This window comes from Lycium barbarum, chromosome 3, assembly GCF_019175385.1.
Source record: "Lycium barbarum isolate Lr01 chromosome 3, ASM1917538v2, whole genome shotgun sequence".
NCBI lineage: Eukaryota > Viridiplantae > Streptophyta > Magnoliopsida > Solanales > Solanaceae > Lycium > Lycium barbarum.
The window spans coordinates 675,653-696,697 of record NC_083339.1 but is presented as its reverse complement, the minus strand read 5'-3'; the positions used below and the strand labels follow the sequence as shown (position 1 = coordinate 696,697).

The following is a 21,045-nucleotide window of genomic DNA, read 5'->3' as shown; positions in this document are numbered from 1 at the left end:
TATTTTAAACTACTCTTAGTTATTGTGAGTTAAAGTACTTTTTACGTAGTTTTCAAATATGTAAATTTTATTTTTAAAAAACTTAAAGATTCTATGTCCGAATTCACAGTCAAATTTATGTGTGTCATCCTTGTGTAGGGGTTATGCTAATCTTCTAACTATGATTCCAATTTTATCAGAAGTTCTCAAAGGGACAATCCAAGCAATAAAAATGGTACTGATGAGACAAGGAAGAGGGAGAGTTTGAGATACGATCAACTAGCTTCTCCTTTATGTCATATTTCACTCGTTGAAACTACCAAATTAGGAGAATGACACTCCTATTCTCTAATTAGACAAGAAGCATGAACCATAGCTCATATGGTCCATGTAATTAATATGGCCTCTTTGCTTCTAGCAATTATAAAGTGACTAGTTATATTACAAAAAGTTTACAAAAACTAAAAAGAAAGTAACAAGGTTGTTTGCTTGCAGAGTTCAGGTATACTATCTAGAAGACTAGAACAGGCTTTATATATATTTCATTATTACCGAAATTGTTATCGCATTCATGTCAGATTTTTCAAAAATATTGCATGTTTGGAGGATCCGATACGTGGTGCGACGCCATTTTTGAAGGATCCAAAGCAACATAGATTGAAATACGGGTAGAGGGAGAGTTTGAGGCGGGTTTATTCCCAACAAAATCAAGACATATTCTTCTTCTACTACAACACAAGACTGGAAACATATTACCTTCATCTCAAAGGGGTTATTTGGTGGGAAGGATAAGCAAAAATAGTCCCGGGATAAAATTTTAGTGTCTCCTTATCCTATATTTGGTTGGAATAAAAATCCGGGATAACTAATCCCGGGATTAGTTATGCCGGGATTGTAGCTTTATTTTATCCCACCTTGAGGGTGGAATAACTAATTCCGGAATTAGTCATCCCGGGATAATTTGTTTCCCAACCAAACGAGCCCTAAGTAGTTGTCTTTCCACAGCTTAAACAGAATCTTGACTGCGTCTTTCTTTTCAACAAATGTGGTATCTGAAATCTGAAAGTTACATCATTGTAAGTTTTCTTTCTTCTCATTTATCAACAAATTGTAGCATCCAAAAACAAAATCCTCTCTCACCTTAGCCAATAAGATTAACTCCTCAACTTGTTACTTTTTTTCATTAGCTTTAAACGCATCTTTACACTTGAGAGGCTCTATCTTATTATGGCGCGTCAATTGAAATGGACTTTTAAGTTATTTCTTAAGCGTGGTTAATTATTATTAATTCAATGAGTTTATGTTTGTATCTTATGATGAACTATTTCGATTTATGTGAAGAGAATAGACTATAAGTCGGATAGATTTGAAGGATTTGAACCTAATGGACTATAAGTCGGATGGACTTGAAGGATTTGAACCTGGGATTTGAACAAAAGGATTCACCCACATTATATCAAGTATTTTGTCTCAGTTTCAACATTACAATATCACATTGTAAGAAAGTTTTACCTATAACTATTCTGAGTAACCTGATATAGTGTAAAATATACCGCCTCCTTCGCTATTCTTTTATGACACAGATATTCTATATCTGCCTCTGCCCCTTCTAACAAAAAGAAATAAATTTGGATAAAAGAGAGGGAACAAAGTATTTGCATATATAGCTATGTGTCTCTATATTTTTCACAAGTAGAGTTCGAGTGGACACATAATACTTAGTTAAATACTAAAAATAGATCTGCTACTTCGTTTAATAGTGGAAAGGAAACAAGTTAAACTCGATAATTCGATTTGAGGTCCATAGCCGTATGATCACTAGATGAATCTAGAAGAAAATAAAGTGAAACTATGACCAACAATATTCATATATAATTCTATTCTCCGGTGAAAGAAATAAGAGAAATATATATTCGAAAAGAATATTTAATAAAGATAGACTCTGTTAGGTCCAAGGTTTTACCTATTAATTTTGATGATAACAAACCAACATAATTATTAATAAAAGAACATTTACTTGTGGTAAATTTATTTTTGGTACAAGTTTATTTGATTAAGAAGGATTTGGCAAAGATCTAATCAAATATGGAAAGAAGATATGATGAGATGGAATTAAGGAACAAGGTGTGGAAGAAAAGACTTACTCAAATCAAAGTGCAAGAATTATGGGAAGAATATTTACTACGATCCTATAGAAGAGAAATATTCTACAAAAGGAAAAGATCAAGATCAATTTGATACTTATTTCAGGAAGGAGCATTATTTATGGAGCAAATTTGGAAGAATAATACTCTTATGGACATAATATATTATAATCAATGATTCGAAGGAAATAAAATTCCTTATGCAAAGGAAAGTCCACAAGACAAGGACACCATAAATGAATTTAAATCTAGTACGTGAATCTGTAGTGGGTTGCTAGAAGATGTCCAAAGTTTGTTTCAAGATGCCAAGTATATCTGCAATAAAAAAAATCTCACTCTTTGGCTAACCATATAGATCGTTGGATGGAAAAACAATATCTACTCAAGATTTGATTGAAGATTCAATTTGATTGGCAAACGGTTCAAAAATTCCAAGGTGAAGGATGCTGAAATTTATAGGGACCCACGTGACAAAAAATAATGCTAAGTTAATACAGCAGGTGGTACAAGGTTACATAAGGCAAGAAATTAATGTTGGTACAAGGCTATACAAGAAATGAGATCAAAAGTTCAAGTCACAAAAGATTCCAAATTCTGAACGAGGCACGAAGACTAATGTTGAAGTGAATCCCAAGACAATCGAAGAAGGATCGAGCACCAGGTTTGTGTCACGACCCAGCCCCATGGGCCGTGACTGGTGCCCTATTTGGACACCCAAACAGACTTACGTACCAGATCGACATATCAAAATTCATTCAAACTTAACATTCGTCATTTTAAGCAAATACTGAAAACAAATATCATCTTAAGCGGTCGCCCGTACAGAAACATCATATCCAAATCCAATAGATTGGCGGAATACACATCGCCAGATATATTCACATATACAGACAAATGGGTCGTTTTGGCCATAATAACAAACAGGGCCGCATTAAGACGCAGATCATAATCACAAACGAAAAGACATGACCCATGACCCACATATATGACTACAGGCCTCTACAGAAAATAACAGAACATATGACGGGACAGGGCCCCGCCGTACCCAAATAGTCATATATACAGAATGTGGATAACAGAAGATATGTTCCAAAATATGAGCTCCGGATCAAAAGGAGTAGTCCGAATGGCAAAATATAGATATCCTATACTGGAGGGTCACCCAACCGAACGTCCGTACCTGCGGGCATGAAACTGTCACGACCCGACTAGGGGCCGTGACGAGTACCCGATACTTGTACCGAGCACTCCTTATCTGTCATATTACTTTTACCTCTTAGCAAGTCGTGTAACCAGAGCCATTTTTTTTCTTCTTTCTGAACATTAACATTAGCAGCGTCGTTCTGAACATAGACTAGTAAATCTCGTTAACACTTTATACAACAATATCAACATGCCAAAACATCGTATATCTAATTGTACTCGACTGACTATACACATCTGTCTACGAGCCTCTAGACATAGTACACTTATACATAGAAAGGGCCGGGTACTGCCGTGCCCGAATATATATATACACAAAATAGTACCGAGAATCTGGGGCTCCGGGACGACTGGAGCACTGCCAACACTGCTGGTAGAACTTCTAGAAATCAGGTCCGTCTACCTGCTGACCTGCGCGGCATGAAACGCAGCGTCCACAAGAAGGGACGTAAGTACGAATAGTGTACCGAGTATGTAAGGCATAAAAATAATACAAGCAGTAACATGGAGTACGATTAATAATATCATGGAGTCATAGGACATATGAAGAGGCGAGAAATAACCTGTACATAGGTAGGCCCCTTTTTGGGCAGCTACCGTGCATGACTTGTCTTTCCCTTTTTAAAAACGTTCCCTCTCCATGGACGTAGAAAATAGAACTTATATTATGCCGTATCGTGTCGTATCATGTCCTATCATGCCCTATCGTATCCTAACGTAGCATATCAGGCCGTATCCTGTCGTGTCTTATTATGGCATATCGTATCATAGGCTGGAGTATCATAGTATATCATAACGTAGCATAACTTGTCGTAGCATGTCTTATCATGGCATAGCGCATCATAGTATATCATATCATAGCATAGCGTATCATAGTATACGTTATCACAGCATAGCTTTCCTCTGAAAATCTTTTCTTGTTCATATATATATATATAAAAATAGAATATGTCATATTGCCGAGGCGTCGGCAGCCGATCCATTTAGCCATAAATACACATCCCGCGTCCGGGCATCCCGCGTCCGGGACGATATCATGTCATGTAATGCCAACTGATCAGGTGGATGTGCGTGTATAACGCTCTGCCCTTATCCCCATCTTCCCCGTATACATGTGCATACATCATGTACATATATCAGCGTCTATAGCGCTCTGAATCTTTTATTATATGCATATGCTGGTATCGTGTGCGTATGTCAGCGACTATAGCGCTCTGGATCTTTTATCATGTACATCGATCGTATACATATACATGTCTTATACACATTTACTTGTCTTAAGTACATATACATATATTTTATGCGTATACATGTTTTATATACATATATCATATAAGCGCACAAGGGAGCCAAGGAAAATCATGTATCCATCGGAGTGACGTAAGGTCGGTGACCTCCGATTACATTATAGAATGCTAGTGATAGCTTCGTCCCACCTCGAAGGAACAAGTATTTTAAGGCGAGACTATCAACGGAGAATAATATTAAAGTAACCATAAAATGAAATCGGGGCATCATAGATGTCAGTTCATAGACTTTGAAATCCTTAGAAAGTAAGGTCATCGCTAGGAAATATAAATAAGATTTAAAAATTAACTTATCACTTTCATGTTTACATAAGATACTTAGCTTAGTCATCTTAGTCATAGAGTCGTTCCGGTAGTACGTATCATAGGCATATCCTCTTGTCTAACGTCATGGCTATCGTTATCATCATGGAAGTATCCTCGTTAGAGGAGTCATAATACTTATCATTTGGTGACGAAATCGGGATCAAAGGTTCCCTTTGGATTTACTTCAAGTACGTCAACCCAGACTATAGGAAAATCCGGGAGTAACGGGCCCACCTCGGGCCGGATGAGGTAGCGTATACTATTTACATATGTCACATGTCATGTCATTACTTGTGAGGGTTCTAGGGTAATCGGGTCCCATTTATACAAGTTCTAGGGGTTTAAGAGGTCTTTCCATTATTTGCGCACTTTCTAGTTCAATTCTATTGAACAAAAAGTGAAAAACTTTAGGTGCGGATTCCGGGGAATAGGGTTGTCCCCGAGGCTCGTACCCGACTTATTACATCTAAGACATGCCATAGAAAGAAGGGTGAAGCCTTACATACCTTTTCCGCTTCATACACGTCTCCAAAATCAAGTTTCAAGTTCGCCAAAATCTACAATTTGGTCACAATTACCAAATGTTAATTGTAAGGCTTTAAGATTTCAATCTTAACCAATACTTGTCTACAAAAATTTGGGCAGCATCTCCCCTATAAATACACCATCCCCAAAATTCAACTTAGCCAATTTTTAATCAACAACAATCCGGGAATTCAACCCGGCCAAACTATCAACACAATGACAACAACCATGACTACAAAACACAATATAACACAACTAGTCTTCTTTCCAACATAATGCAATAGCTTTCATTCCAACTTCACATTTCCAAACCAATCTCAATGTTTTTACATTCATTACTAATCAAGATCATTACAATATAATTCGGAAGCATTTCATATCGTTTCTACCAAATATTCACAAGATATACAAAATATACAAACTTTCCATCAAAACCATAATCCATCCAAAACTTCTAATCTTCAATCTACATATTCATAACATATTTCCATCTTCCAATTTCATCAACCATAATCATAATTTGCACCTTAACAATTTCATTTTCATAATTACATAAATCTACCATAAAATCACAAAACTTCTCATAACCACTTAACAACCAATCTTTCATGCCAATATGGACTATTATCCTTCCAAATTCACCAACTAACATAATAATTCACATTTAAAACTCCACTTCTATAATTACATAAAAACTTCATTAAAATCACATAATTTCCTATAACTATTTCCAATAATTTTCCATGCCAACTTGAACCATTTTCTTCCATTTCCAATATAAATTTCACCATAACCACAACTAGAATACAACATAAAATTCAACTCATATTATTTATACAACAATATACATATATGTCCACTTACATATATGCACACCCACTTTGTAAACTTCCATATTTCCATAAATTCTACTCATTTCTACATACTACAACATAAACCAACCTTCATAACATAATAAAAAGGGATTAATTCTTACCTTTTTCTACAATCTTCTTCACTTGACCAAATTGTCAACTTGAAGAAACAAGTGTTCTTTCTTCCAAAATAATTACACCAAGTTGTAAAGGACCCTTGAATTAGTAGAAATACCACAAGAAAATAATTTTTGGAGAAAGATTTCAAAGGGTCAATTTTTCAAGAGCTTGGCCGTATGGCCCTTTTAATTTGCTCTTCTTTGCTTTGTTTTTCATCTTCTAAATTTCTCTTGAAAGTTCCATGACTAAGACTCCCTTTATATTTAATTTGTCACATGGAAAATAATTAAAACCCATGGACTTGGGTCCTCTTTTATGGACCATGGCCGGATGGCCCCTATTGGGCCTGATTTTTCTCTTCATTTTTGTTTTTGGGCCAACTCGGTTGGTCCCGAGTTGGGCCTAGCCCACTGACCTTTCGACCTTAAAACGTCCATATCTCCTTGCACCGACGTCACCTGAGAACCCACGACCTATGGTTGGAAAGCTAATTCAATTATCTACAACTTCTATTTCTTGGTATTTTTCCAAATTCCAAACTTACAATACCGTTTTTGCCCCTAGAAGTCAGATCACCCGAAAACGTTTTCTTAAAAATATTCGTTTGGAGGACTTCCACTTTGATTTGGCCCAAGGGTCCTTCTTGAGTTGTGTTTAACTTCACATATGTGATTCATATGATTTTTCAGATGTCCAAAAAAAAATCTCGATGTGTGGGCCCCACCTCAGCTTACAAATAATCCGACGTAAAAAAATACGGGATATAACAGAAACGCAGCCCCCGAAGAAAGGGGGTCAGTACGAAATATGTACTGAGTATGTAAAGCATGAAATACTGAAGTCAGAATCATAATCGAAGTGAGGAGTGCAGAATATGGATACCGAAAGAATATATCAAAATCTGTGCAGAGGACAAATATATATATCATGCAAATAAAAATCGTGCATAAGGCTCAGGAACGTGGTCGCCACTCCGACGCTGGCGCCACAACACATCATACTCCAGAAAGTTTCAAATCTCCGTACAATCTCCGAACATATCGTATCATCATATCACATCACAATATCAGAACATGTCATATATCATATCACATCATAACGCCGTATATAAGCGGAACCCGGCCCTATGGCGAGGCCTCGGGAACCGTAACACATCATACTCCCGAATATAACATAGTGCGCACGATCACAAAACCGGCCCGGGATCCGGCGAACGATATCATAGTAGTAGGCACGAGCGGAGTAGTGCGGAAACCATATGCATTCACATATTTAAATAAATTCCAAGACTCGACGAATAAATACATATACATACTGATATAAAAAGGCTCAAGGTAGGCATCGAGTCCATCGGAATTAGTATACAAAAGTTACGGACTTCCAAATTTCAAAACTTTCGAAAAACACATCATAGGTCATTTTCTGAAAATTTAGTATCATTCATATAGGGGAACTTTCAAACGGAGCCTTAGAATCATATGCACATATCCAAAATATACATATCCAAACTTAGGCCATATCAAATATTTTTCGAACCATATCCGGAAACGTATCGACTAATACTTCAAACATCATAAGTACGTGACAAGTCATATGGAATAGTTTATGGAAATCAAAGACATAGGCCATCCTAGTGGCTCTAGGAGTAGAATTTTCTTTAGAACATACATATATGCCATTCATTTGTTTCATAAGGGTCATGCCAAAAAGAAAGAACGATAAGCTTTACATACCTCGATCGCTCACTACCAAATCTCGATCGCTTGCCAACAAATCCCGACTCAAGTCTCGGGCTCTCCAATATCTACAATAATATTATCAATTTCCAAAAATTAGCTACAAGAACTTAGAATTTTAATTCTAATTAGTATTTGTCTACCGAAATTTCGGCAACACCTCCCCTGTAAATTCAACATCCCCGAGAATTAAACTCGGCCAAATTCATCAACAACCATACCAACAACCAAACCAATAACATCAAAAACCAAATTAAAACGCATTCCACATTAGTAACCTTCCTTTCCAACATAATTCATCAACATTCAATTCAATCACGAATTTTCAAGCCGATATCGATTCTTACATGTCCACTACCAATTCAAGATCATTCAAGTGCAATTCCAACACATTTCATACCATTTTACAAAGTATACAAAAATCCACCAAGACTAGAATTCATCCGAAATCTCCAACCTTTGACACAACATTCACAACACATTTTTCATCTTCCCATTTCATCAACAACAACCACAATTTACACCTTAACAACTCCATTTCCATAATTACATAAATTTACAATAAAATCACAAAATTTCCCATAACAACTTAACAACAATTTTCATGCCAACTTAAACTAGAATTCTTCCATTTGCATAAAAAGGTCATTACTACACAATTAACATAATAAATAAAATTTTAATCATTTCTCTCCATCCACCCATTTTCGGCCACACACACACACATACCCATAACACAAGATTTTCATACTCTACATTCATTCCCACATACTACAACATATATATAAAATTCTTCCAAGCTAAAAAGAGTAGAATCTTACCTTTTCCAAATTCTCCTCTTTGTAAAAAAAAGTACTCTTTTGCTTCCAACTTTGTATCACCTTCAAGAGGGTTTCCAACTTAATAGAAATTCAAGAAGAATTTAGTTTTTGCATCAAAGATTTGTGGGCAACAATTTTTTTTTTCTCTTGTAGCCGACCCCTCTTGGTTCTTGCTCTCTCTCTCTCTCTCTCTCTTGTTCTTGAAACTTCTAATTGATGACTAGAAAAATGGCCCTTCTATGTATTTAATTGGTCTTATTTTGGCCATGGGCTTGGGCCTTGGTGGGTTGGCTGGCCACCCCTCCATAATGGGCCTCTTGTTTTTTTTTTTTTCCATTTTTCAAGCCCAATTTCTTTAGGTCCATATTTCGTAATCCACGAAACTAATTTCCGAAATTCAAATTTTGGCCCTTAGCCTTCCTCGATATTTCCATATCAACATTTCATGGACAACACACATATATTAAATCAAAATCAACTTATGGCCTTATTGTCACACCCCGACCTTACTAGGGTGTGATGGGCACCCGACCCCATATCTGGAGCCGAGCGAACCCACTGACTCTTATTACATATATAAACTCTTGAATCAATTAAGAATAAAATACATAGTAAGCTCTCCAATTTTTTTTTTCATAAGTAAAGTCTATCATCATGTGGGACCCGTGGCATGAAACATAATAACATATTGACTGGCGAAGCCGTCTACAAAACTGACACTCTATACCCACGACTCTGTCTGCAAAGTCTCTAACCTCGAACATAGCGTCATAGTACATATACTCTGACTTGGCAACACTCCAGGACAAATGGAGCCTACCAACTCCGCTGGAACATCTTCTATGCTAACTTCGCATCCTTTGGGTGTACCTGTGCGGCATGAACGCAGCCCCCGAAGAAGAGGGGTCAGTACGAGTAATGTACTGAGTATGTAAGGCATAAATAGTAACATAGTAAGAAATATGCGTATGAATAATAACTGCATGGAAACGTAGAACATATCATAGGATAAAAGAGTGACCTGTACATATGAGTGCCGCTGAGGGAGAGTACCATGCATGCTTGTCTTTCCTTTTGTAAAAATATTTCTTTTTCATAGACATAGAAAATAGAACTTATATCATATCATGTCTTATCATATCGTTTCGTATCGTATCATATCATATCGTGTCATGTCATAGCACCGAACAATGTCGGCTCGCCCACATAGCGCTGAAATACGTCGGCTCGCCCATATATCCCGCGTCCAGGCATCCCGCGTCCGGGATGATAAGCCAGCTGACCAGGTGGTAATGAAACATGTTTCCCTTCCCATTTCCCCCATGTATACCTTCCCCCCATCCCATGTTCATATACATATCTTATATACATATGTCATATAAGCATGCAAGAGAGCCCAAAGAAAAATCATGTAGCCATCGGAGTGACGTAAGGTCGGTGACCTCCGATTACATTATGGACCAATCGTGGTCGCTTTGTCTCACCTTAAAGGAACAAGTATTTTAAGGCGAGGCCACCAACGGAGAATAGCATTAGAAGTAAACATAGAATGAAATCATGGGCATCATAGACGTCAATTCACAGGCTTTGAAATCCTTAGAAAATAGTGTCATAGCTAGGAAATAGAAATAAGGTTCAAGAACTAGTTTATCACCTTCATTTTCACATTGAATCCTTAGCTTAGAAGTCTTAGTCATGGAATCATTTTGGTCATACTTATCATAGGCATATTCTCTTTTCTAACATCGTCGTTATCATTATCGTCATAGAAGTATTCTCGTTAGAATAGTTATAGTACTTGTCATTTGGTAACGGAATCAGGATCAAAGGTTTCCTTTGGATTCAACCTCAAAGTAAGTCAAACGGAACCATAAGAATAATCCGGGAGCAACGGGCCCGCCTCGGGCCGAATGAGGTAGCGTACACGATTTACATACATTACATTTCATAACGTCACTTGTGAGAGTTTTAAGGTAGTCGGGTCCTATTTGTGCAAGTTCTAGATGTTTAGGCAATTTTTCAACATTTCATACAATATTTAATTCAATTCTACTGAATGAAAAAGGGGAAACTTTGGGTGCGGATTCCGGAGAATAGAATTGTCCCCGAGGCTTGTATCCAACTTATTACGTCTAAGACATGCCATAGAAGGAAGGGTGAAGCCTTACATACCTTTTCCGCTTCATACACGTCTCCAAAATCAAGTTTCAAGTTCGCCAAAATCTACAATTTGGTCACAATTACCAAATGTTAATTGTAAGGCTTTAAGATTTCAATCTTAACCAATACTTGTCTACAAAAATTTGGGCAGCATCTCCCCTATAAATACACCATCCCCAAAATTCAACTTAGCCAATTTTTATCAACAACAATCCGAGAATTCAACCCGGCCAAACTATCAACACAATGACAACAACCATGACTACAAAACACAATATAACACAACTAGTCTTCTTTCCAACATAATGCAATAGCTTTCATTCCAACTTCACATTTCCAAACCAATCTCAATGTTTTTACATCCATTACTAATCAAGATCATTACAATATAATTCGGAAGCATTTCATATCATTTCTACAAAATATTCACAAGATATACAAAATATACAAACTTTCCATCAAAACCATAATCCATCCAAAACTTCTAATCTTCAATCTACATATTCATAACATATTTCCATCTTCCAATTTCATCAACCATAATCATAATTTGCACCTTAACAATTTCATTTTCATAATTACATAAATCTACCATAAAATCACAAAACTTCTCATAACCACTTAACAACCAATTTTTCATGTCAATATGGACTATTATCCTTCCAAATTCACCAACTAACATAATAATTCACATTTAAAACTCCACTTCCATAATTACATAAAAACTTCATTAAAATCACATAATTTCCTATAACTATTTCCAATAATTTTCCATGCCAACTTGAACCATTTTCTTCATTTCCAATATAAGGTCCACCACAACTACAACTAGAATACAACATAAAATTCAACTCATCTTATTTATACAACAATATACATATATGTCCACTTACATATATGCACACCCACTTTGTAAACTTCCATATTTCCATAAATTCTACTCATTTCTACATACTACAACATAAACCAACCTTCATAACATAATAAAAAGGAATTAATTCTTACCTTTCTCTTTTTTCTTCCTTCTTGGCTAGGACTTGTAACTCACAAAAATATGTGGTTTCTTGCTCCAATGACTACTCCACCTTGCTAAGGACCCTTTAATTGGTAGAAAATGATTTTTGAATTTTTTTTTTTTTTGGTCTTGAGCTTGGCCGAAAATGGCCCTTAGGTTTCTCCCTCTCTTTTGTTCTTCAATGTTCTTGTTTTTCACCTTCTAAATTTTTCTTGAAAGTTCTATGATAATGACCCCCTTTTATCTAATTAGCACATGGAAAAATTAATTAAATCTCATGGGCTTGCCAAGCCATGGCCGGACACCCCCTTTATTTGGGCCTCAATTTTTTTTTTTTTTTGTCATGGGCCTAACTCGGTTGGCCCCGAGTTGGGCCTAGCCCACTGAACTTTCGACCTTAAAACGTCCATATCTCCTTGTACCGACGTCACCTGAGAACCCACGACCTATGGTTGGAAAACTAATTCAATTATCTACAACTTCTATTTCTTGGTATTTTTCCAAATTCCAAACTTATAATACCGTTTTTTCCACTTGAAGTCAGGTCACCCGAAAACGTTTTCTTAAAAATATTCGTTTGGAGGACTTCCACTTTGATTTGGCCCAAGGGTCCTTCATGAGTTGTGTTTAACTTTACATATGTGATTCATATGACTTTTCAGATGTTTCAAAAAAAATCTCGATGTGTGGGCCCCACCCCATCTTACAAATAATCCGACGTTCAAAAAAATACGGGCTGTAACACTTATTTCTTACAAGTCAAATTTATTTCGAATTTTTTCCGAACATGCGAAAATACGGGATATAACCGTTTGAAAAAGGAAAATTGTATCAAACATGCAATCAAGGAAATCAGTCTGAATCACTATATGTGAACATCAAAGATCTCAACAACTGGCAGAAATAAATATGGAAGAATCTCCAACGGATTCATAGAAGATTGAGGAAAAATCTTCAAAAATCCCTTAGGTTATGCAATAGCCAAAACAAGTTGAAAGGCTATAAATACGAGCTCTTAAAAGAAGAAAAGTACGCAGCCACTTATACTTTCGTCTCAACCTTCTGAAGTTCTTTGCTCTATCTTTCATAAGCATTGTATTTCTTAGTAATTTACTGTGTACTCAAAAAGGAGAGGAGAGAAAAAATATTGTTGGTGAGGCTTTGTATTGAGAGGTTCTGTCATTGTTCGTTTCTTTGGTGAGCAAGTGAAAACCAAAGAGTCGTTGTTGGTGAGCGAGTGAAAAACCAACCTTGTACAAGAGTTTAAGTGTTAGACGTAAGAGCTGCACCTTACAACCATTGTACGAAGAGCGACTTACAAAGGGCTTAAAGAGATAATCTCCTTGCAACTCAAGGGGACTGGATTAGGATACCACATTGATTCCGAACCAGTATAAAAATCCTGGTATCATTTAGTATATTGTTCTCATATTATATTCTGCACTCTTACTATTTATTGTGATTTATACTTGTGTAAATCGAAGGACTAACAAATTTGTGCAGGCTGTCTCGCCATCAGTCGACTGGCACCGAATAGTAGTCGACTGGCACCGAATAGTAGTCGACTAGATTTTTAACAGGTTTCCAATTCACCCCCAACACCCCCCCCCCCCCCCCCCCCCCTTGTACTTTCAGACTCGCTGTCCAAATCAACCCCAATCCTAAAATGATTTTACCCAGGAAATCGAATAGGATTCATAGTTGATAGAAAGCCTTGAGTAGAGAGAGATAATAAGAATACGTAGTCAATTAAGATTTTAAATAAGAATCGTTAAAGAATTATTATTAGTTAAGCGAATTTAGGGTTTTTTAAAGTTTAAATTCTCCATTGTTGTGGGGGAAATGTTGTTGAGCATAATCGCAATTTGCAAAATTGGTGCCGATTCCGATGGATGCGCGGGAAATTGATGGTTGAAACGGGTTTAATCTAATGGACTGGGAAATTTATGGGCTTCGGTTTATTGTTGGGCTTTGGTTGGGCTATATCTAGCGAAAAGAGGCCGAACAAGCTAGTGGTTAAAGCTGCGAAAACCTTCCTAGTACTATAAAATACTTAAATGCTAAATAAAAATATATGTAATTTTGTTTTCCGAGTCTTTGTGGGGTTCACTTATCAAAAATCCAGATTCACATTGAAAACTAAGTCCTATATTGTTTAGGATTTGGTCTAGTTTGTTTAATTCATGTCTAAATAGATTTTCTATTCCTAATTAAAGTGGGAATTATATCATTATAAATATGGGTGTTTTGAAGAGATTAAGAGTGAATGAAATCAAAACCTCCTACGTCTTTCTCTATATAGTTTGCTAGATTTTCTTCTATACAGCCATTATATATATATATTGCCATCATGGGGAGAAGCTTAACAAGCAAACCAGTATGGAAAAATTACCAGGTTATTAGCGGCCATTCGGGATGGGTGCGATCAGTTGCGGTGGATCCTAGTAATAATTGGTTCTGTACAGGTTCTGCAGATCGTACTATCAAGATATGGGATCTAGCAAGTGGTAGGCTAAAGGTCACGTTAACAGGCCATGTTGAGCAAATAAGAGGCCTTGCTGTTAGCAACAAAAACACATACATGTTCTCGGCTGGCGATGATAAGCAAGTTAAATGCTGGGATCTCGAACAAAATAAGGCAGTCCACTCCTTTCAGGGCCACCTGAGTGGTGTTTACTGCTTGGCTCTTCATCCCACAATTGATGTGTTGTTCACAGGGGGTAGGGATTGTGTCTGTAGGATGTGGGATATTCGAAGCAAAACTCAAATCCATGCTCTGTCCGGACATGGAAACACTGTTTCCTCCGTTTTAACTCGTCCACTGGATCCTCAAGTTGTGACTGGCTCTCACGACTCAACCATAACGTTATGGGACATTAGATATGGTAAGGCGATGACAACACTCACACATCACAATAAATCAGTCCGAGCAATAGCTCAGCATCCCAAGGAAGATTATGCTTTTGCTTCTGCATCAACTGACGGCAACATAAAGAAATTCAATCTTCCAAAAGGAGATTTTTTGCATGATATGCTTCCGCAACAGAAGACCATAATTAATGCAATGGCGGTCAATGATGCAGGTGTAATGGCCACAGGAGGTGACAATGGAAGCTTGTGGTTTTGGGATTGGACAAGCGGTCACAATGTCCAGCAAGCTCAAACAATGGTTCAACCTGGATCTTCGGATAGTGAGGCTGGTATCTATGCCCTCGCCTATGATGTGACTGGCACGAGACTTATTAGTTGTGAAGCTGGCAAGACCATCAAGATGTGGAAGCAAGATGAAACTGCTACACTAGAAATTTGAATGGTGTTAGAGAATATATTTAATTAGTCTCCACCGTTGCTCGCAGAATAATAGTATTTCCATTTTTTTTGGGTTTACGCGCTGATGTTTTGTTTTAATTCCAATTTTCTTCAGGCAGATTGCTTAATTTGGTTCCTGCAGTTTCCTTTTCTTTATTGTTTAGTTGTTATAGGCTTTTTGCTTTTCTTTTCTGCGTGAAGCAATAATGGAAAATTCACATATTCCATCCATCCCAATTTGTGTCGATGTTTGGATTTGAGGGCCAAACGAGTTTGATTTTTTCAGATGCTTTATACTTATTTTAAACTACTCCTAGTTATTGTGAGTTAAAGTACTTTTTATATAATTTCCAAATATGTAAATTTTGTTTTTAAAAACTTAAAGATTCTATGTCCGAATTCACAGTCAAATTTATGTGTGTCATCCTTTTGTGTAGGGGTTATGCTAATCTTCTAACTATGATTCCAATTTTATCAGAAGTTCTCAAAGGGACAATCCAAGCAATAAAAATGGTACTGATGAGACAAGGAAGAGGGAGAGTTTGAGATACGATCAACTAGCTTCTCCTTTATGTCATATTTCACTCGTTGAAACTACCAAATTAGGAGAATGACACTCCTATTCTCTAATTAGACAAGAAGCATGAACCATAGTGTGGGGTCCAGTCCTCTATCCCATATTTTAAGAAAGGAAGATTTTTCTTCCTTTGACAAAATCACATTGGTAGCAATTGTGGAATTGGCCAACAAGTCAATTCTTTTGTTCACATAGCCGTGATGTAAGCGCTTACCTCATCTTAGTCGTGATGTAAGCGCTTACCTCATCATAGTCGTGATGTAAGCGTTTAGCTCATCATAGTCGTGATGTAAGCGCTTACCTCATCATAGGAAATTCATTCCTATAAATAGGCGGCTTATGGTTCATTTGTAATATCACCAAGATCATTTGCTATACACACCAAAATCTCAGACAATACATCTGAGTGAGAGCAAAGTGAGGTGTTCCATAGACTGTAAGAAAATAGTTTGTGAAGAAAAATAGAGTGTGAGTGACATTGTAGTGAGGTGGGAAAATCAAAAGAGTGTTTTTCTTTTGAGGGTGTAGTGGTCTTAGGAGTATTTGTACTCGTTACTACACAGTGTAAAATTCCTCTATAGTGATATCAGCTGCTCCTCTTGGCCGTGGTTTTTCCCTTATTCAGAAGGGTTTCCACGTAAAATCTTGGTGTCATTATTGCTGCATTTTATTCTTGCTGATTTAACTATAACTTAGTGTTCCGCGTTTATCACTAATACCGTGAATATTGTTTTTGCGGGTCTATTTTATTCCCAACACATAGCTCATATGGTCCATGTAATTAATATGGCCTCTTTGCTTCTTGCAATTATAAAGTGACTAGTTATATTACAAAAAGTTTACAAAAACTAAAAAGAAAGTCACAAGGTTGTTTGCTTGCCGAGTTCAGGTATACTATCTAGAAGACTAGAACAAGCTTTATATATATTTTATTATTACCGAAATTATTATCGCATTCATGTCAGATTTTTCAAAAATATTGCATGTTTGGAGGATCCGATACGTGGTGCGACGCCGTTTTTGAAGGATCCAAAGCAACATAGATTGAAATAAGGGTAGAGGGAGAGTTTGAGGTGTAGAAATTAAGATCTACTAGCTTTTGCTTTATGTCACGTTTCACTTGTTGAAACTACAAGTTAGGAGAAGAAATTAATTATACTAGAAAAAAAAAACTGGATTTAGCAACGAACTTCATTGCTAATTTGCTCGTAGCTAATTAGCGACGGATTTTGCTGTTTAACTACAGAATTTGTCCGTCGCTAATTTTTTTTTTTAGTAAAGCTGAACCAGAGTTATGTAATAGGCCTCTTTGCTCTTTGCAATTGTAAGGTGACTAGTTATATTAAATAAGTTTTACAACAACCGAAAAAAGGCTAGTCAAATTCCGGTATATCATCAAGAACAGGCTTCCATCCTTTACCTCGATCCGTATTATCTTCAATAACAGAACTCTTGATGTCATTTGTACGATGCGGGATGTGATCAACTGTGATTAATCCTCCTTCAACACTCATTAACAGAGCTTGAAGCTCTTTTTTAGTAATGACAAGTTTAATCCTTACAACCTCTGTATTTTGCTTAGTTTTGTCTTCAACTAATTGATCATCAGCAAACTTGACCTTCTTTTTAGTGGCTGGTTTTGGAGGTAATATAGGCAAAAGATAATAAATTCTTCCACCTAGCATGTCATCATCTGGCTGAAGATTTTGATCAATGACTTGAAGGGAATTAGATATTACATGGCCAGAATATTGTGATAACACTTGATGGACTTTTATGGGAGCTTTGTATTCAAGAATTTTTCCATCTGTTTTCATCACTTTGACAACTTTTTCTTGAAGAACTATGCAATTACCCATTGTTGTGTTTATGTAGATGTACGTAAATAATTAAGTTGGCTTTGGTATGTGTAAGTTTGTATGGACTTTGGAGGAGCATAGGTGTTGTTTATATAAGGGAATGAGCTAACAGGATTACAGAATATTAGGGGAAGAACCTTAGCACTTTGGACCCCACCTTATTGATTTTTTGTTGATTGTGCAACTTGAGGATTTGGACAATAGGGGAGCTAGAAATTCTAACAGGATTGAAAAAAAATGCAAAAATATAGTACCTTGAAGCTCTTTTGTGTAATGAGATTCAATATTTTTTTTTATTTTTATAATCGTGGTGTTTGTGCTAGTTTCTTCGACTAATTTCACGGGGTATTTGTTATCTCCCACCAGTCAAGTACCGAATAACTATGTCCACCAAAACTTGCACAAATAGAAATAATTCAATAATTTATATATATGCAAAACAATATTTTTATTTTATTTGCACGATATAATTTTCAGGAAATTCAATACTTTTAATTCTACCACTAGGCTCAGAAATAAGTCTCACATTAAAATTTGATAATAATAAGAAGAAAACAAAACGCTAAACAGGTGTAAATATGCTTTTAATAGCTTGAACTCGGACGCCTCTTGAATAAAACTTTATGAATTCAACTTAAAAAGGAACATATTACATCATATTATGCTCTTGGTCTCTTTCAATTTTTGTCATCTAATGAGTTGGAAGTTGAGATTATGGATGTTGTTACTGTGCGAAAATCCACCTTAAGTTGTTGGGGGTTCCAGTGGATCCTCACCAGACACCATATTTATCCCAAGTAATGGGTTAAGAGCCAGTAGGACCACGAAAGCCACGGTACAGGGTTGACTACTATGCACCAATAAGAGCTGCGCTGCTATATCAAATTCATCTAAATTCAGTATTTTTTATATTGAGCATAAGTTTATGTGTAAACGAATCCACTAAAATTATAAATAAATAAATAATTCGTCTTAACTCACGATTTTTAGAATATAATGAATTCAATACTAAAAATTTTAAAGATTAAATTCATAGAAATTAAATCTTGAATATATATAAGCCTTTGCATGGAGTACCATAATAAGTTTCTACACTCTATTGACTAGTATATATTTGCGTGTTTGAGGCACCCAAAATTATCATTGCTTTCTCAGATCTATGGTGATCTTTGTAAAAGTGCATAAAAAATTGATCTTCTGATTTGGAACTTTACCTCTACGCGCTTTATCAATACTTGATCAAATAATAGTTAAGTTAAACTACACTGATAATATAAAAAAACATTTGCGGTACTGATAGTACATATACCTTGTTAGAAAATATAAAAGGTCGACAATATTTTTTGCTACAATAGATAATCGATTGAAATATAAATGTAAAAAATCTTTTTTTTTTTCCACTCGTAATTGCTGATATATGTGATTGGAAACTAGAAAAACAACTAAAGTTATATCCATCATTAATTCATACATCATTGCACCAAGTCGTGATCCACGCGTGCGATTAATTATTATCATTATATAGACTTAGTATAAGGAGAAGGTTAGTGGCGTAGTACTCCAAATAAAGTGTGCCAATTTGAACTTAGCATATATTAGCGGAATGACTCCACTTTTAATCAGAGGTATCCGTTTAAACTCCGTGAATGAAAAAACTCCCGGTGGAAATCCGCTTTGCCATTTGATGGGCCGTGTAACCAAAAAAAAATAAAAAATCAAAACTAAAAAAAAAAGACTTACCAACTATTGATTGCTTGTAAAACACTTTTCATGCTTGAATATGATTGTGGCCTACTTGAACATTGATGAGATGGGAGACTACAAAATAGGATGTTTTAGAAACATGTAAACTAGTGCTTGCTGATGTTATCAACACGCAAATATTTGTCCCAACACCCCCCATCCCCACCCCCCACGCCAAAACAAAGGGGAAAAAAAAAGGAGAAGGAAAAATATTTTTATAGGGTGGCTTGATCGTGTCAAATTAAAAGGAAATTAAATATTCATATAATTAGAGGCGGATCTAGAATTTGAATCGATCGTTATTATTATACGTATTTATGGAATCTTTTAACATATAGTATTATTATTAGATTCAATGAACCCGTAACATATGCACTACTTCTACATATAATCCCAGTGAATGAGGAGCATAATTGAGTATATTTTTGGGTGGGGGTAGAAATTTGTTTGAATAATTCATGCAATGCAACAGGAGAAAAAGAGTACTAAAACAGAGTAATCAGCATTAAAGAACTAATCATATCTATGGAGAATTTTAGGAGAATGAAAGTTGATAGGTGTATAATTTTAAAAGATCATATTTTGAGTCAACAAGTCCGTGTTAAGTACTATTATTATTGGCATAAATAAATTATAAATTGGAATATTTTTCACGCCAAATGAGTGGAAGATAATCAAGGCTGTGCGTTCTTTAAGACTCGGTAAAAGACTTTGAAATAGAAAAGTTTTAATATAATGGATTTTGCCAAAGATAAAGTTATTAAACTTGTTTTTTTCATTGAATATAGAGAAAAAATTGGATCATTTCTCGTTTTGTGTATCCTTATGTATGAGTTATGTTAATCATGTCTGCATCTTTTCAATTTTAACAGATTTCTTCTTAGGGATGTTAAACTTTTTTTTTTTATTTGTTTTTCATCGGATGTATGGTATCTGCTTTGGAGTTCGGCCAAATCTGGATCGTGCGCACACTGCAGAGCTCATTTCTGGAGGCAGCACTCCCAACAATTGTTTTTCATTCCCAAGGACCCAAACCCTAGATTTCTGCTTAAGGATGGAGGAGACGTTAAACATGTTACGAATTAAAGAGAATTTCAACAGAATGTTCTACTTGGTATGGGATCACCCTTTCGTGACCTTTATGTGTTTTTTTTTTGGGTAAAACTAAATTATTATCATTTACGCGATCAAACTTTTCAAAACATAAGTTATCCTTAATTTGGTTAAGTTTTCACCAATTTCTTACATTATAACACTGGAAAATATTTTATTTGAAGATATTTTGGGTTCTAATCATCTGATTCATAGTCCATTTATACATCAAACAAGAAAATTATATATGGAAAAAAAAAACATGAAATATTAGGTATGATTCGGTTCTGCAGTT

The 21,045-nt window shown here is 35.9% G+C and overlaps 2 protein-coding genes, 1 long non-coding RNA gene, 2 other non-coding genes and 1 pseudogene across 5 annotated transcripts; 1 reads left to right on the top strand and 5 right to left on the bottom strand.

Moving 5' to 3' along the window:
• Nucleotides 1–93: 93 nt before the first annotated feature.
• LOC132634597 (U6 spliceosomal RNA) lies at nucleotides 94–195 on the bottom strand. Its single transcript, XR_009580296.1, has one exon. It is a non-coding gene; the product is annotated as a U6 spliceosomal RNA (small nuclear RNA).
• Nucleotides 196–2,910: 2,715 nt separating this feature from the next.
• LOC132633621 (uncharacterized) lies at nucleotides 2,911–6,639 on the bottom strand. Its single transcript, XR_009579711.1, has 3 exons — nucleotides 6,441–6,639; nucleotides 5,446–5,496; nucleotides 2,911–3,737 (listed from the first exon to the last, which is right to left on the bottom strand). It is a non-coding gene; the product is annotated as an uncharacterized LOC132633621 (long non-coding RNA).
• Nucleotides 6,640–14,261: 7,622 nt separating this feature from the next.
• LOC132633620 (protein pleiotropic regulatory locus 1-like) lies at nucleotides 14,262–15,710 on the top strand. The gene has a single exon (XM_060350152.1). It carries the CDS (start codon nucleotides 14,521–14,523, stop codon nucleotides 15,478–15,480), a length of 960 nt encoding a protein of 319 aa, XP_060206135.1. The 5' UTR covers nucleotides 14,262–14,520; the 3' UTR covers nucleotides 15,481–15,710.
• Nucleotides 15,711–15,869: 159 nt separating this feature from the next.
• LOC132634601 (U6 spliceosomal RNA) lies at nucleotides 15,870–15,973 on the bottom strand. The gene has a single exon (XR_009580299.1). It is a non-coding gene; the product is annotated as a U6 spliceosomal RNA (small nuclear RNA).
• A 1,456-nt stretch (nucleotides 15,974–17,429) lies between these two features.
• On the bottom strand, nucleotides 17,430–17,915 carry LOC132633851 (uncharacterized). Its single transcript, XM_060350277.1, has one exon. The coding sequence runs from the start codon at nucleotides 17,913–17,915 to the stop codon at nucleotides 17,430–17,432; it is 486 nt and encodes a 161-aa protein (XP_060206260.1).
• Nucleotides 17,916–20,448: 2,533 nt separating this feature from the next.
• LOC132634603 (U6 spliceosomal RNA) lies at nucleotides 20,449–20,545 on the bottom strand (annotated as a pseudogene).
• Nucleotides 20,546–21,045: the final 500 nt, after the last annotated feature.